The sequence below is a fragment of the Mastigoproctus giganteus genome, chromosome 4 (genome assembly GCF_048544385.1).
Source record: "Mastigoproctus giganteus isolate SK-2022 chromosome 4, ASM4854438v1, whole genome shotgun sequence".
Lineage (NCBI taxonomy): Eukaryota > Metazoa > Arthropoda > Arachnida > Uropygi > Thelyphonidae > Mastigoproctus > Mastigoproctus giganteus.
In genome coordinates this window covers 236,358,762-236,373,099 of record NC_143578.1, presented here as the reverse complement: position 1 = coordinate 236,373,099, position 14,338 = coordinate 236,358,762, and the positions used below count along the sequence as shown (strand labels likewise).

Below are 14,338 nucleotides of genomic sequence, written 5' to 3'. Positions count from 1 at the left end.
TTTAAATGCTACAGCAGGTTGGCATTGCCATTGAACAAAATTGTAAATATTAGTATCAAAATTTCTGAGAAGAAAACACAAAAGAAGATAAATAGGCAGCAGAGAAATATCCTAGAACTATTAAGGTGATAACAGAAATAGAGAGATATCCACTTCAACTGGATGAAGGCTACACTTGCATCTTTTGGGAGCCTTACTTTACATTTATTTCCCACAAGGATAAGCTAAGGATCAAAAGCTCAGGTATATGCTTGAGGTTGGGAGAAAAATGGGGGAGGGGGGGAAGACTTGTTTTTTGCTCTATGTTCCAGCCCAGGAAAATTTAAATGTGTAATTAAACAAATATTCAATGCATAATTAAATCAAATAAAATAAACAACCAAGTTTTTTGTCTAACTCGGCTATAGTAGCGTGGGAGAGCAACACGTTGCATTAACACTGTTGCATTCATCCTCTTGCTGATAATACAATTGTTTAACATACCACCCAAAACTAAGAATTGAATTATTGCAGCTGGAAAGTACAAGGCAACAAAACTGCTGGAACAAATGGTCCAGGAAAGAGAAAATGCAACAATGTATAAAATTTGTATCTTCATACCTATCAGCTGTAAAGACTCTGGCAAGGCTCTACTGTCCTACATGTGCACAGATTTATATCAAAAAAGGAGTGAGATCATAGTGGTCACAAGGCGACCTGGAGCACTTCCACCGAGGCATTGCCAAAGACAAGATGTGTGCTATCCTGCTGTGAGAAGGTAACATCACTGAAAATAGCAGATGACAGAATTACAGAGTACACTGGACCAGCATTGTTGGGGGGGAACCTACTGCACGATCCCACAGCAGCAGAAGATCCTCAGAGAGGGAAGCATGGACTTTGCATATGAAGGGAAGTCGCCTTCAGTACAATCTAGAAAACCAGAGAAAATAAAACCAAGGAGAAAGGAAGCCCTTGGGACCGTCCTAGATAAGCTAAATTCAGAGGATGCTGTAGTTTGGAACTGCTGGGTGGTGGGGCTGAAAGCCTTTGAGAGGTGAAAGAGGCCAGCTTCCTGGGGGGAAGGTGATTCTGAGAATGCTGTCTGCTGAATTATTTAGTTTGCTATTTTGCATTCATATTCTCAGGAACTCTTCCTTCCCAAAAAGGGAGGAAGAGGTCTTCCAGCCCTCCAAGGTCTACCAGCCAATCCACCTGGCAGCTCCAACGCCACAGCATCCCCCTGAATCTATCCAAGAGAGTCCTTCCCTATGAAGTTAGTCCCAGCTAATTTTCTTAAATCTAATGCTATTTTATATTTGTTATAATGACCTTCATAGGCGAATGAATTAGGTCTATAAAAACCTAAAATTTCCACCACTCTATCTTGTTTTATTATAAAAATAGTCACATTCTTAATTCTGAAATTGAAATAATACTACCAAAGATAAATGATGAACTTGCAAGCACATTGTTGTTTTCAATATTTATTAATGATGTTGAAGAAGACATTAAGTTTAATGTCTAAGTTTGAAGATGATATAAATGCCAACTGTGGGGTACCACACTCAGGTCAGTGGAGAATGAAAAAGGCCTGGGGATAATTATGAAATCAGATATGAAGTTCTCTGATCAGAGAACAGACAAGCTGCCAGGGAGTTTTGTCAATGATATACATAAATTTCACTAGAAGGGATAAGGAAGTGATTAGCCTATTGATAGATCCAGGGCTGCCATGCATGAGTGTGCAAGTTGTGCACCAAACAAGGGCACCTAATTCGAAGGGGGGAGGTACTATAAAGAATTTAATAATTAAAGTTATTTAAACATTAAAATAATTAAAAATTAAAAACAACATCAATTTCCTCCCTAAAATAATTTCAACATATTCTCATAGGAAATATGTTCAAAAAACTCAGAAATGTGTTTAAAAAGTTCTCATCACCATCAGTTTTCAAATATTGAAGGCTAATGACTGAAAACCAAGACCTGTAATTGGTTTAATCATCTTTTCCATACATTTTATCTATTTAATTTTTTTCTAGAATATGTGGGAGATATCTAGAGCACTGGGAGCTTTCTACATCATTCTTGAACGTTGCAGAAAGCTCCAGAATGTTCTAGAATATTGTTACAATCAGAAGAAATGTCAGTATGTTTTTGTAATGTTCAAGAACTTTCAACAGAGTTCTTTAGAAACATTGTCAGCCTTCTAGAAACTTCTCTACTGCTAGATATACAAGTGGGTTCTGCACCAAACAAGCATTTTCACATTCTAAAAAGTTTATATGTTTCAGAGAGCGAGTGGTGAACAAAATGACCAAGTGTTTTAGTGAATTGGTGATTGTAAACAAGTGTTGTGTTCATTGTAGTGTTGGGGCTTAGAGAGGAACAGGCATTCTGTGTATTATCACAACCTCAGTCTAAAACACTAATGGATCCAATATCTTTCTATTTCAGAAGATATAGGAGAAGTCCGGTTGGCCTGCCTCCCTAACATCCACTCATGCACACCTTCTCAATGGTAAGACTTGTTACGTAGCTTAGGTGGCAATGAATGTGTAGAGTAGTTCTCCTCGAGATTCCTGGTCAGCATGAAGAGGAAAAGACCAAACCCTCCAGCACATGACAGTACGATGAAAGAAATGGCCCTCAGTCCCCAGCGGCTATCACTCCCCCTCTTACAGCAGTGAGAGGATCAGAGTGGAAGCAGAGGGTGCTAAGAATCTCTGGATACAACCAGGCTGCCATGCATGAAAACTGAACTTGGCCTGTTACAATGTAAGATCACCCATCAATGAAAACAGGATATTAGAGCTGGAAAAGGAATTAGAAAATGTAATTTGGAATATCACTGATTTGGCTGAAACAAGAAGAAATGAATCACTTACAAGTTTAGTTTATCAAGTAGAAATCTGCTGTACACCAATGGAAACAGTGAAAGGAGCAAAAGTGGAGTTGGCTATCTAGCTCATAAAGATATAAAAACAACATTTTGGAATTCAAAAGTACATCACTAAGGTTGTCAAGACTACTACTCAGGATTTATAACAGGTACAAGCTAAAGGTTATAATGATTTATGCACCAACATCGAGCCACGATGATGAAGAGGTTGAAAAACTGTACACTGAAATTGAGAGCCTTCTGGATGAGCAGAAAATCCACTATTGATGACTTTTGAGGTTATGATGAACATCATGGCGAGATCCAACCTTCCTTACATTTTGAGGGTACAGCTCTAAAACGGTGTTTGCAGGCCGACAGCTAGTTAGTACACCAGACCGAACCTATTGGAAACTTTTTAGGAGGATTCCGGATCAGCTAGTGTATAATCTTGCTACCTCTACTCCGCCAGATAGTGACTGGAGGGAGTCCAAGTAGTGTGTATGCGGGTGGCATTGTCGAGGCCACATTATGTCAAGGATCTGGGAATATTCTTACCATGTGTACGCCATATCCAAAAATTTCATTACTTCATACAGCATGTTCCCCCCCCCCAAATTTTTCTTACTATTGAATATACCATGAATTGTCGAACTGATAGAGTAAGTTATCTGTGAAAAGATCTAAACCTCCCAAACACTTCCTAGTTAATTTCACAAATATATGTGGTCTCAATTCTAATCTCAACAACATCCATTTCCACTTGCAGTCTGCCAAACCCTATGTACTTTTTCTGACAGAATCTCAATTATCGGTTGATTCAACTACTATTCACCTCAATTGCCCAAATTATTCGCTGTATGATTCCTTTCACCTCAAAGGTGGTACTGGTGTATTTGTCTGTTCCGATATTTCCCATCAGAGACTTGGTAATTTGGAATCTCCTTTCTTCGATCTTCTCTGGCTTAAAATCTCTCTACCTCATTGTGTCAAATTCATCTGTTGTCTCTACCGTTCTCCCAACTCCACTAATCACATGGAGATCTTTGACTTCCTCTCTTTGGAACTTGACTTTCTCCAGTCCAACTTTCTTAACAGTGAGGTAATTTTCCTTGGTGATTTTAATGTTCAAAACTCCAGCTGCCTTCCGTTTTCTAGTCACACCGACGAATCTAGTCGAGATGCTGAGGCTTTTGCAATTACTAATGACCTTGCACAGATTGTTCATTTACCCACAACAATACGGGACAATCCTAATACAGCCAACACGCTTGATCTCTTTCTCACAAACAACCCTTCTAAGTACACGGTTGAAGTGAATGATCTTTTAGGCACCTCAGATCACAATTTGGTGATTGTCTCTTCTCCAATGGAGCCTTTATCTCATGGCTATTCCCAACTTCGTATTGTTTGACATTACAAAAATGCAAAATGGGATGACCTGCAAGATTTCTTTTCTTCTTTTCCTTGGTTGGATTACTGTTTCAAAACTTCTGATGTCAATGCTTGCTCAGATCGTGTCAGTGAAATAATTCTTATAAGAGTGGAATCCTTTATTCCACACTCCACTTTAAAATCTTTCCTTTATCTAAACCTTGGTTTTCCAATAAATGTGCTAAGGCTGTTCAAAGAAAGTAGCTCGTGGTGTCTTATCAATGATATACAGGAATTTTTCCAGCAGGAATAAGGAGGTGATTATTCCTTTGTATAAAGCAATGGTCAAGCCGCACCTTGAGTACTGTATACAGGTCTGGAGGCCTCATTTCAAGAAGGATGTAGAGCTGCTGGAACAAGTATAGAGAAGGGCAACAATATTAGTGAATGGAACAAAGGGTTGCTCATACGAAGAAAGGCTTAAGTTTTGCAAATTACAGTGTCTGACGACTAGGTACCGGCGAGGTGATCTGATAGAGGTGTGTAAAGCCTTGAATGGTTTGAGCATGCTCAATGCCGATGGGATTCTTCCTCTTGCTCAGAATAATCACCTGAGAGGGCATAAATTCAAATTGAGGAAAGACAGATGTGCAGAAATTTGCCTTTAGCCAGCGGGTAGTTGGTTGGTGGAACAGAAAAAGGCTCAGCTGGACAGGTATTTGGAACAAACGGAGGGGTGAAATGGGAGTTTTTTTTTTTTTGGCTGATGCTGCATAAGCTTGCTTTCTTGCATCATATGCCTCTACTAATGCTAATGCTAATGTAATTGGCTTGTTTCCAATTCTTCAGTTTCATTTTCTGCCTACACCAAAGTTTGCAACAATTGTAAAGCAGTCATTATTCAGTCTAAACTAGATTTCGAACAGGCTAAGAGTAGAAAACTTGCTTCTTGCCCTAATGGTAGCCGAGCATTCTGGTCACTTGCCAAAGCTATTGGTCAAAACTTTTGCCCATCTCTGTCAAAACCAGATGGTTCTGTTGTCACTTCAGCCAAGGATAAAGCTGACCTGCTAGCACCCCATTTTTCTTCCAACTCATGTATTAATGATATTGGTAAAACACCTCCTACCATTCCTGGCACACTCCATTCAATGCCTCCTGTGGTCTTCCATCAACAGGATGTCAGAAGGATTTTGACGAATCTTTATGCTAAGAAAGCTACAGATCCTGATGGTATTTCTCCAATTGTTCTCAAAACCAGTGCTCTAGAACTTACTCCTGTTCTTTGCTACCTTTTTTTCACTTTCTTATTCTAAAGGTGTTATTCCTTCTGCTTGGAAATTTGCTCATATTCAGCCAGTTACTAAAAAGGGTGACAAATCCCTCCCATCCAATTATCGTCCCATTGCAATTACTTCTACTCTTTCTAAAGTAATGGAGAAATCAATTAACAACCAAAACTTTAACTACTTAGAAACCTTCTGTCTGATCAAAGATCACCAGTATGGATTCCGTCTTCGATCCACTGGTGATATTCTGGCTTATGTTACTCATTTATGGACAAATTCAATGGAAAAGTTTGGTGAAACATAAGCAGTTGCTCTTGACATCTCAAAGGCTTTCAATCGTGTTTGACATAAAGGTCTTCTAAACAAGCTTTCATCTTATAGTTTGCCAACTGTTTTTTGTAATTGGTTATCCAGTTTTCTCTCTGATCGCTCACTGAGGGTGATGGTTGGTTGATTGGGGATTTATTTGGTGTATCAGCATCTATGGCCATAGTGCGCAATACACATATTAAGTATGGATGTTGAGGGTGATGGTAGATGGCTTTCTGTCTTCTAACTTCTCCACTGATGCTGTTGTCCCCCAAGGTTCAGTTCTTTTCCTCTTGTATATTAATGACCTTCTTCCATTGACCAGAAATCCTATCCATAGTTTTGCTGATGATAGCAAATTGCATTTCACTTTCCATTTTGAGGAACCTTGCCCCGCTCAATCAGCTTCAACTTCTCGAATATCTGCTACCAATTCCTTAAATGCAGATCTCCAGGTAATTCTCCAGTAGGGAAAAGATAACTTAATTGATTTCAATCCTTCTAAAACTCAGTCTTGTCTTATATCTCGCAAAAAAGGATTCTTCTGCTCCTATGCTTACCTTTGATGACACTCCGATTTCTAGGCAAATATCTCTTTGGGGATTACCCTGACTTCTAACCTCTCTTGTCACAAGCACATTACAAATATTGCTTCCTCTGCATCTAAAAAACTTGGTTTTCTCTTTCGCTCTCGGCGTTACTTTTCTTCCAAACAGCCGTTCACTCTATACAAATTTCAAATCCGCCCTACTATGGAATATTGTTCCCACATCTGGGGCTGTGCCCCCAAAAGCTCTAGACTTCTAGATTCCATTCTGAAGAGGGCAGTCAGGTTAATTAATGACTCCTCCCTAACAGAGTCTTTCCACTCACTGTCTCATAGACATACTGTTTATGCTGATGCCTTTTCTACAGATACATCCATGGGCACTGTTCTTCTGAATTGGCTTCTATTATTCCCGCTCTCTCTTTCAAAACAGTCCGAACACATGCCGCCACCAGCCAACATCCATTTACTGTCTAACTTCAAACTCACCGAACCAACTTTTTATCTTCCTCGTTTATTCATTCAACTGCTGTTTTCTGGAACAACCTTCCTTCATACGTATTTCCTGAAAATTACAGTCTACAGAAGTTAAAGTCTAATGTCAACAAATACCTTCTTTCGTCTTCTCAACCTCCAACCCAAGCATGATATCAAGTACTATAGGTTGTAATATATCTCTCATGTTTGAGGTTTTTTATAAAAAAAAAAGTACTATAGGTTCCAATACCTCTCGTGTTTGGGGTTTTCATAAAAAAAAACATTTTCTTAAAATATGTAAAATCTTTTTTTACCATAAAATTAGTTTTTGACTTTAATTCCTTCTGCCCTAAAATTGGTGGGTGTTACAACAATATGGTTGCCATATTTGAATTCAACAATGTCAAATTTACAAGTATCATCCTGAATTTTAATAGGGAGCAAAAAAAAAATGGTTTTTTTTTGCCAACCAGTGTTATTCTTGTTTTTGTTTGTACCTTAAAGTACTAAAAAGTTATATCCAATTACACTATCATCTAAATTTTATTTTTCAACCATAAATTATAAGAAACAGAATAATAAACATTCTGGTAAAAGGTTTTTTTTTTGCTGTGAAGTGTTAGGTTTTTTAGTTATTTTTTTTTAATTCCAAAATGCATTTTTTTGTGTTCATATCATTACAAAATATATTAAAATAATTGTCTACAACTGTTTATTATTATTTGGGGAAGGTGCCAATAAGACTTTGCACAACTACACCTTAGAGACACATGGCATTCCTGTGTGCAGTGTTCAAGAAGTGTTCTACAAATTGCAGCACTGGAGACTAGACACCTGTAAGGGGATCCGACTGAAATGTTTACGACTATGAATGGATTGAATAAGCAAAATGCTGATGTTTTTCTCAGACAACCCACAAGGGGGCATAAATTTAAATTGAAGAAGGGTGGTTGCAGGATAAATGTGTATTTAAATTTGCTTTCATCCAGCAGATAGCTGATTGTTGGAACACACATCCATCTATAAGTTTGCTTGCTTCCATCACATACCACTACTATGATAATAATACTAATACTAACATGCATTTTTGCAGCTTACCAAAGAAACACATGCTGAAGATGGTAAAACTATCAGGGAAATTTGGTATGATTATAACATCATCAAGGCAATAAACAATATATATAAGAGGCATGGAATGAAGTAGTAACAATCAGCTGCATGAACAAGGTATTGGCCATAAATGTAAACTGTTTCACCAAAAATGTACCAATGTTCCTGCTAGAGAATTAACACAATTATGATGTTGATGCTACTTACTTTTTAAATAAGGCACCTACAATACAGTTCTGCTTTGTCTCTCTTTTTAGACTATTTCTTTTTAGTAATAACATAAGTAAATATACAAATTAACACTCACAACTCTCTCCAGTTTAATTTCACCTTAATTGAAACACAAGCAGTTTGGGAGGTAAGATCAGCAAAAATAAGGTAATCCAAATTTCTTGTTGCCAATTTTAATCCCTGGAACTTAAGATCACTGACAATACAATTACAGGTAATAACAAATGTTACTGATGCTTTGAACAACTTCATTTTCCCTTTTTTAAAGAAAGAAATAGACATCTACATTGTTGAAAAAATTTATGGTCAATAATAGGTTACTAACCTTATCTCCCAAGAATTCTTTAGGTAGCATCCAATACACAGGTTTGTCTAATATATATCTAATTCCAATTTTAACATTGCCTGTTTGGCCAGGAATCATCTTCAGACCATGCAAAACAGATAGTGGGGTGTTCCCTAATTCCATGGTAGCTTCACGAGAAGCAGTGGTTATCTGCAAATAAAATCAACATTCTTAGAATATTATCATGTAGCTTTGATTACATATTCATTCAACAATAGCATTTGTGGAATGTTTATATATCTCTCTATACATTAAAAATGTTTTCCTCCTAGTGATATTTATTTGAGCCAATGGAGAAGAGGGAGGAGAAATTATGTCACTTATTTGAGATACAACTGCCTATATAACATTCACCAACCTTGTGCACATGGTTCACTATCTAATACATGACCACGCCCAGCATCATTGTAATATTAGCTGATGAAGGGACTTGATATAGTTTGTATATTTATAAATAGTTTAGTATTTTAAATATTTAAAATATTTATATAGGTTGTAAATATTTTAGTCCTACTCTTTCGGATGCAACAATTTTGCTCATGCATTACATAGGTCATTTCCTAATTAGATATTAATCGGTGCATTTCGACAGGTGTGTCTGGAATCCGTAACGTTTGATTTGCTAATTATACATACTAACATAGTAACTAACACAATGCCGCGACCTAGATCGTGACCTAGTTTCCAAGAGAAACAGATGCCGTCACGAGTCTTCACGGAAATATAGAGAGAAACATGCCAAAAGGTTACAAACTAATCATAGAATAAGTTCAATGACTACAGGGCAAGTGGAAAATCAATGCTGCAGGAATTGGGTAGCTAATATGTAAGAAAAACAGGCCGAAGCTCAGTAAGCTGTTAAATGGCTCAGACGCAACATAAGATCTTCACAAGTTCCTGATAACGAAGAAACCACTGCAGTATCATATTGCGATTTAGGTCATATGGTAGAAGAATGTCAACATTCAGGCAGATTATCTTTTCATTGCAAACTCGGAGGAGTCACACATTCATGTTGTCATGAACGGAAGGTATGTTCACCGATAGCAGATACCTATCCAGACGCTTTCAAGACTTTGTTGTTTGACAACACAGAAAAAGGAAGACACTTCCTAGAAAATCTTCAAGTCTACAACAATCTTTATGCTTTTGCCATCTTTTAATGCTGAAAACACGGACTTTCAAGGTGGTGGCGGCCCTTATATGATGCAAATACAAGGAGGTGCTATGATGAAAGGAATGACAAGTTTAATGTCCATTAGAGATGTTCCACAATTCAGACAAATCTACATTTATGACGCCAGAATGAACTAAAAGAGTGAAAAGGACTAATGTAGATGCAAACATTTTCTCATTCAAGTCTACATCAGCAGGGGTATGGCAAGTGAAGTGAGCAGGGGGGGGGGACGGTCCTCCCTAGTATATATATACAGTGGATTCCGGTTATTTGGGCCACCGGTTAATCGGGACAGCCATTTATTTGGGAAAAATCTTAAAAAACAGAAACCAATCGAGAAAATAGCCAGGGTTTACTTCGCTTAATTGGGACAGCATGCCGTTTAATCGGGGCAGGAGACCGCAGCACTGGAGATTACCCTACCACAGAACCACGTGGTTCGGTCAAAATTCTGGAGGTCACAACAATAAAACAATAAAAACAATTAGCAGCCACCTTTTTATTGGACTTTTCTGTTAGTGAAATCTATCATAAACAGACAGTAAATTTGGATCTTACTAAATTTGCGATTATACCGACAGCTGGAATTCTGTGGGTTATTATGGTGAAATGTGTTCACACTTCCATGAAATCTTCAATCATATAAAAAAATTAATTTTCAGATATTCTCTTCATTTGTATTTTTAAAGATTTGTAACTCGTTACTCGGTTCTCACTTGCACATATTGTGTTACTTGCAATTTGTGTGTGCTGTGTTCTTTGTTATTGATTTCTTATCTTTTTACTGTTTTAAATTTTAACCTCCACCCACAAATGTCAGTGAACAGAAATGTCAACTAGTTCGTATGTACATATTACAGTACGTATTAATTATTCCGATTATCACGTATATTCTTCCGATTTTCACGTATTTTTTAATTGGTAAGATAATAAAGGATAAATTTCTGCTTAATATATCTTTGCTTTTATAGCCTGTGGATAATATTCCTCCTATTTTTGCTGATTAGAATCACTGTTTAATAGAATTAAAATTCAATTCACAAACATGATTACAATGACCAGTGCTTACTGCACATCGTATAGTGAACGGTACTTTACTATGTTGAGTTCGTCGTAACATGATTTGATTGTACAGTGAACCAATTGTAAAAAAGGGAGGTACATTGTATTTTTAACTATGTACGTGAAACTTCGGATAATTGGGGCAGCCACTTAATCGGGCCAAAATGCACTAGTCCCGATGTGTCCCAAATAACCAGAATGGACTGTATATAAAAATTCCACAAGAAGTGTGTGTGTGTGTGTGTGTGTGTGTGTGTGTGTGTGTGTGTGTGTGTGTGTGTGTGTGTGTGTGTGTGTGTGTGTAAAGTGAGATAGGGAATGATAGAAGGTAACAAAAAAATATATGTATAATAAGAGATAAATAATTACAACCATGACAAAATAAGGATGTCGCCACACAATTACAAAGCCTCTTGTTGGGTGTCAGCCAGGATTGCAAGCAAAATAGCAGGGAAAAGGAGGTGATTATTCCTTTGTATAAGGCAGTGGTCAGGCCATTCCTTGAGTACTGCATACAGGTCTGGAGGTCTCATTTTAGGAAGGATGTAGATTTGCTTGAGTGTGTACAGAGAAGGGCAACAAGATTGGTGAGGGGAATGAAGGGATCCTCTTACCAAGAGAGGCTTAAGTTCTGTAAATTGCAGCGGCTGGAGACTAGGCACCTGCGAGGTGATCTAATTGAGGTATATAAGGCCTTGAATGGGTTCAGCATGCTGAATCCTGATGGCATTTTTCAACTGGATCAGATTACGAACCTAAGGGGGCATAAATTCAAACCGAGGAAAGACAGTTGTAGAATAGATGTGCGAAAATTTGCTTTTAGGAAGTTGATAGCTTAAATAAATTCAAGGAGGAATTGGACAAAATTTTAGAGGGAATGGTTGTGTGAATTTTTTTTTTTTTTTTTTGTTGGCTGATGCTACATAAGCTCATGCTTTCTTTCTTGCATCACATGCCTCTATTACTATTACGTGTCTTCATTTCTGATAGAAACCATAAGCAAAGGCTGAAAAGCATAAACATAAATAAAAATGGTAATAAAATTTTGTTACCTAAATAAATGAAAATGAAAATAAAATTTGTAAACAAAATAAAAAATGTTTTACAAGAATTAAAAGGTTTTTTTTTTTTAAATTGGCTTGTTTTTAGTTGACCCTATGAAGACAAAAAATTAAAAACTGGGATTGACAACAGAAATTTCTAGAAACCTAACTTATTAGTCTTACTAATTTCTAAACATTTTAAATGCGAAACTTCCCTTCAATCTTTCTTCAGTTTGGAATCTCACAAATTTGAGATTCCCACAAGCGGCAAACTGCATCACGGGATTACAAAATTCTTCTTAAATACAGTACGCGTTCCCTTTCACTTAACTTGCCAACTGAAGACATTTTAATGAAAGTCCACCGTTACGACTACTGGCTTATTCACTATTTAGAATTTCAACTTTAATCAACTTCAAGACAACCAAGGACGGAGTTAGTGCACTTCTACTTCCTTGCGCATATTTTAATCCCATTTCCATTGTAATTACCACTTATTCAACCCCTTAATTTTTTAATAAACCAATCACCTTAAAGTTAGCCAATCTCTTATTATTCAAACCATAACAATTGCAGATCGATCAAAGGTGAGTACTGGAAATTTAAGCTTTTGCTATTTTTTTAATTTAGCCCATAATTTTCTTAATTCATCATAACTTTTAGGATATTAACATTCTTTCATCTTTTACATATCTACTGTACTTCTTTTTCTACTGTCCTTACCCTTCTAGTTACTGGCACTTTGTGTAATTTTGATATCCATCTATGCATACTTTATCTAATACGTCTATTCATACATACTTATACATATATACTGTGCTGCCACTTTATTAGGTACACCTACCTAGTAGCATGTTTCGCCTCCTTTAGCCTTCAAAACAGCCTGAATTTGTCTCGGCACGGATTGAACATGATGCTGAAAACGTTGTGCAGGAATGGAGTACCATGCAGTTCCTTGAGATTCGACGGAGGTGTAGGCATGCAGCGAACAGCTATTTCCAGCTCATCCCAAAGATGTTCAATAGGATTGAGATCTGCGGACTGAGCCGGCCACTGCAGCAAAGAAAAGTCATTGTCATGTTTGTGGAACCATTCCATAGTGATTCGGGCTTTGTGCACCAGTGCATTATCCTGCTAGAAGTAACCATCTGACTGAGGATAAACTGTCAGCATGAATGGATGCACTTGGTCAGCAACAATGTTTAGGTACAATGTGGCATTCAGACATGAATCTATGGGTACAAATGGACCCAACATGTGCCAAGAAAACATTCCCCACACCATAACACTGTCCCCATCACTGTGCACAGTAGTCATCAGACGTCATGGGTCCATGGACTCATGTTGTTTTCGCCAAATTCTGAGCCTTCCATCAACATGATGCACCAGGAAATTCAACTCGGCAGACCAAGCAACTGTTTTCCAATAGTCCAGTGCTTGTGTTGCTGTGCCCACAGGAGGCGTACTCTCTTGTTCTTCATTGATAACAAAAGTAAGCAATGTGGCCATCGGCTGTTGTAGCCCATTCGCGACAAAGTGTGAATAGTGGTCCATTGCGATATTTTGTTCTGCACATCAAGGTTGTATTCTGTCATGATGTGTGAAATTGTGGCCCGTCTGTTTGCTTCCACAATTCTAGCCATCTTCCTCTGACCTCTCTCATCAACAAAAGATTTTCTTCCACAGGAGTGCCATTGAGCACCAGGAAATTCGACTTGGCAGACGAAGCAACTGTTTTGCAATCCTCAATACTCCAGTGCTGGTGTTGCTGTGCCCACAGGAGGGGTACTCTCTCTTGTTCTTCATTGATAACAAAAGTACGCAATGTGGCCATCGGCTGTTGTAGCCCATTTGCGACAAAGTGTGAATAGTGGTCCATTGCGATATTTTGTTCTGCACATCAAGGTTGTATTGTGACGTCATGTGTGAAATTGTGGCCCGTCAGTTTGCTTGCACAATTCTAGCCATCTTCCTCTGACCTCTCTCAACAAAAGATTTTCTTCCACAGGAGTCCATTGAGAGGATGTTTTCTGTTTGTTGCACCGTTCTCGATACACCCTTGAAACTGTGGTGCGTGAAAAGTTCAGGAGAACTGCCATTTCAGAGATGCTTTGTCCAGCACATCTTGCACCTACTACCATGCCATGTTCGAAGTCAGTTAGATCACTCCATTTCCCCATTCTTGCTACGGTTTGTACACTTAACTGAAACTAGAAAGGTTGTTTTACTGCATTTATATCCACAACTGTGGTCATGTGACTTGCAATGTTATAACGTTATTGTAGTAGTAGTAGTAGTGGCATGTGATGCAAGAAAGCAAGTGTATCAGCTTATGCAGCATCAGCCAAAAAAAAAAAAAAATCGCACAATTCCCTCCAAATGCCTGTCCAGTTCCTCCTTAAATTTATTTAACCTATCAACTCCCACAACAAGAGCTGGAAGTTTGTTCCAGCAATTAACCACCCGCTGGCTAAAGGCAAATTTCCACACATCTATTCTACACCTGTCTT

The 14,338-nt window shown here is 37.9% G+C and overlaps 1 protein-coding gene across 6 annotated transcripts in view; it reads right to left on the bottom strand.

Annotated features, from left to right (window-relative positions):
- LOC150087516 (laminin subunit alpha lam-3-like) overlaps nt 1-14,338 on the bottom strand; it is a 746,420-nt gene that overhangs the window by 346,918 nt on the left and 385,164 nt on the right. For all 6 annotated transcript variants that reach the window (XM_090371226.1, XM_090371225.1, XM_090371229.1 and 3 more), the window contains one exon: nt 8,526-8,696. In XM_090371226.1, the coding sequence (XP_090227352.1) occupies nt 8,526-8,696 (171 nt within the window). The remainder of the gene's footprint in view (nt 1-8,525; nt 8,697-14,338) is intronic.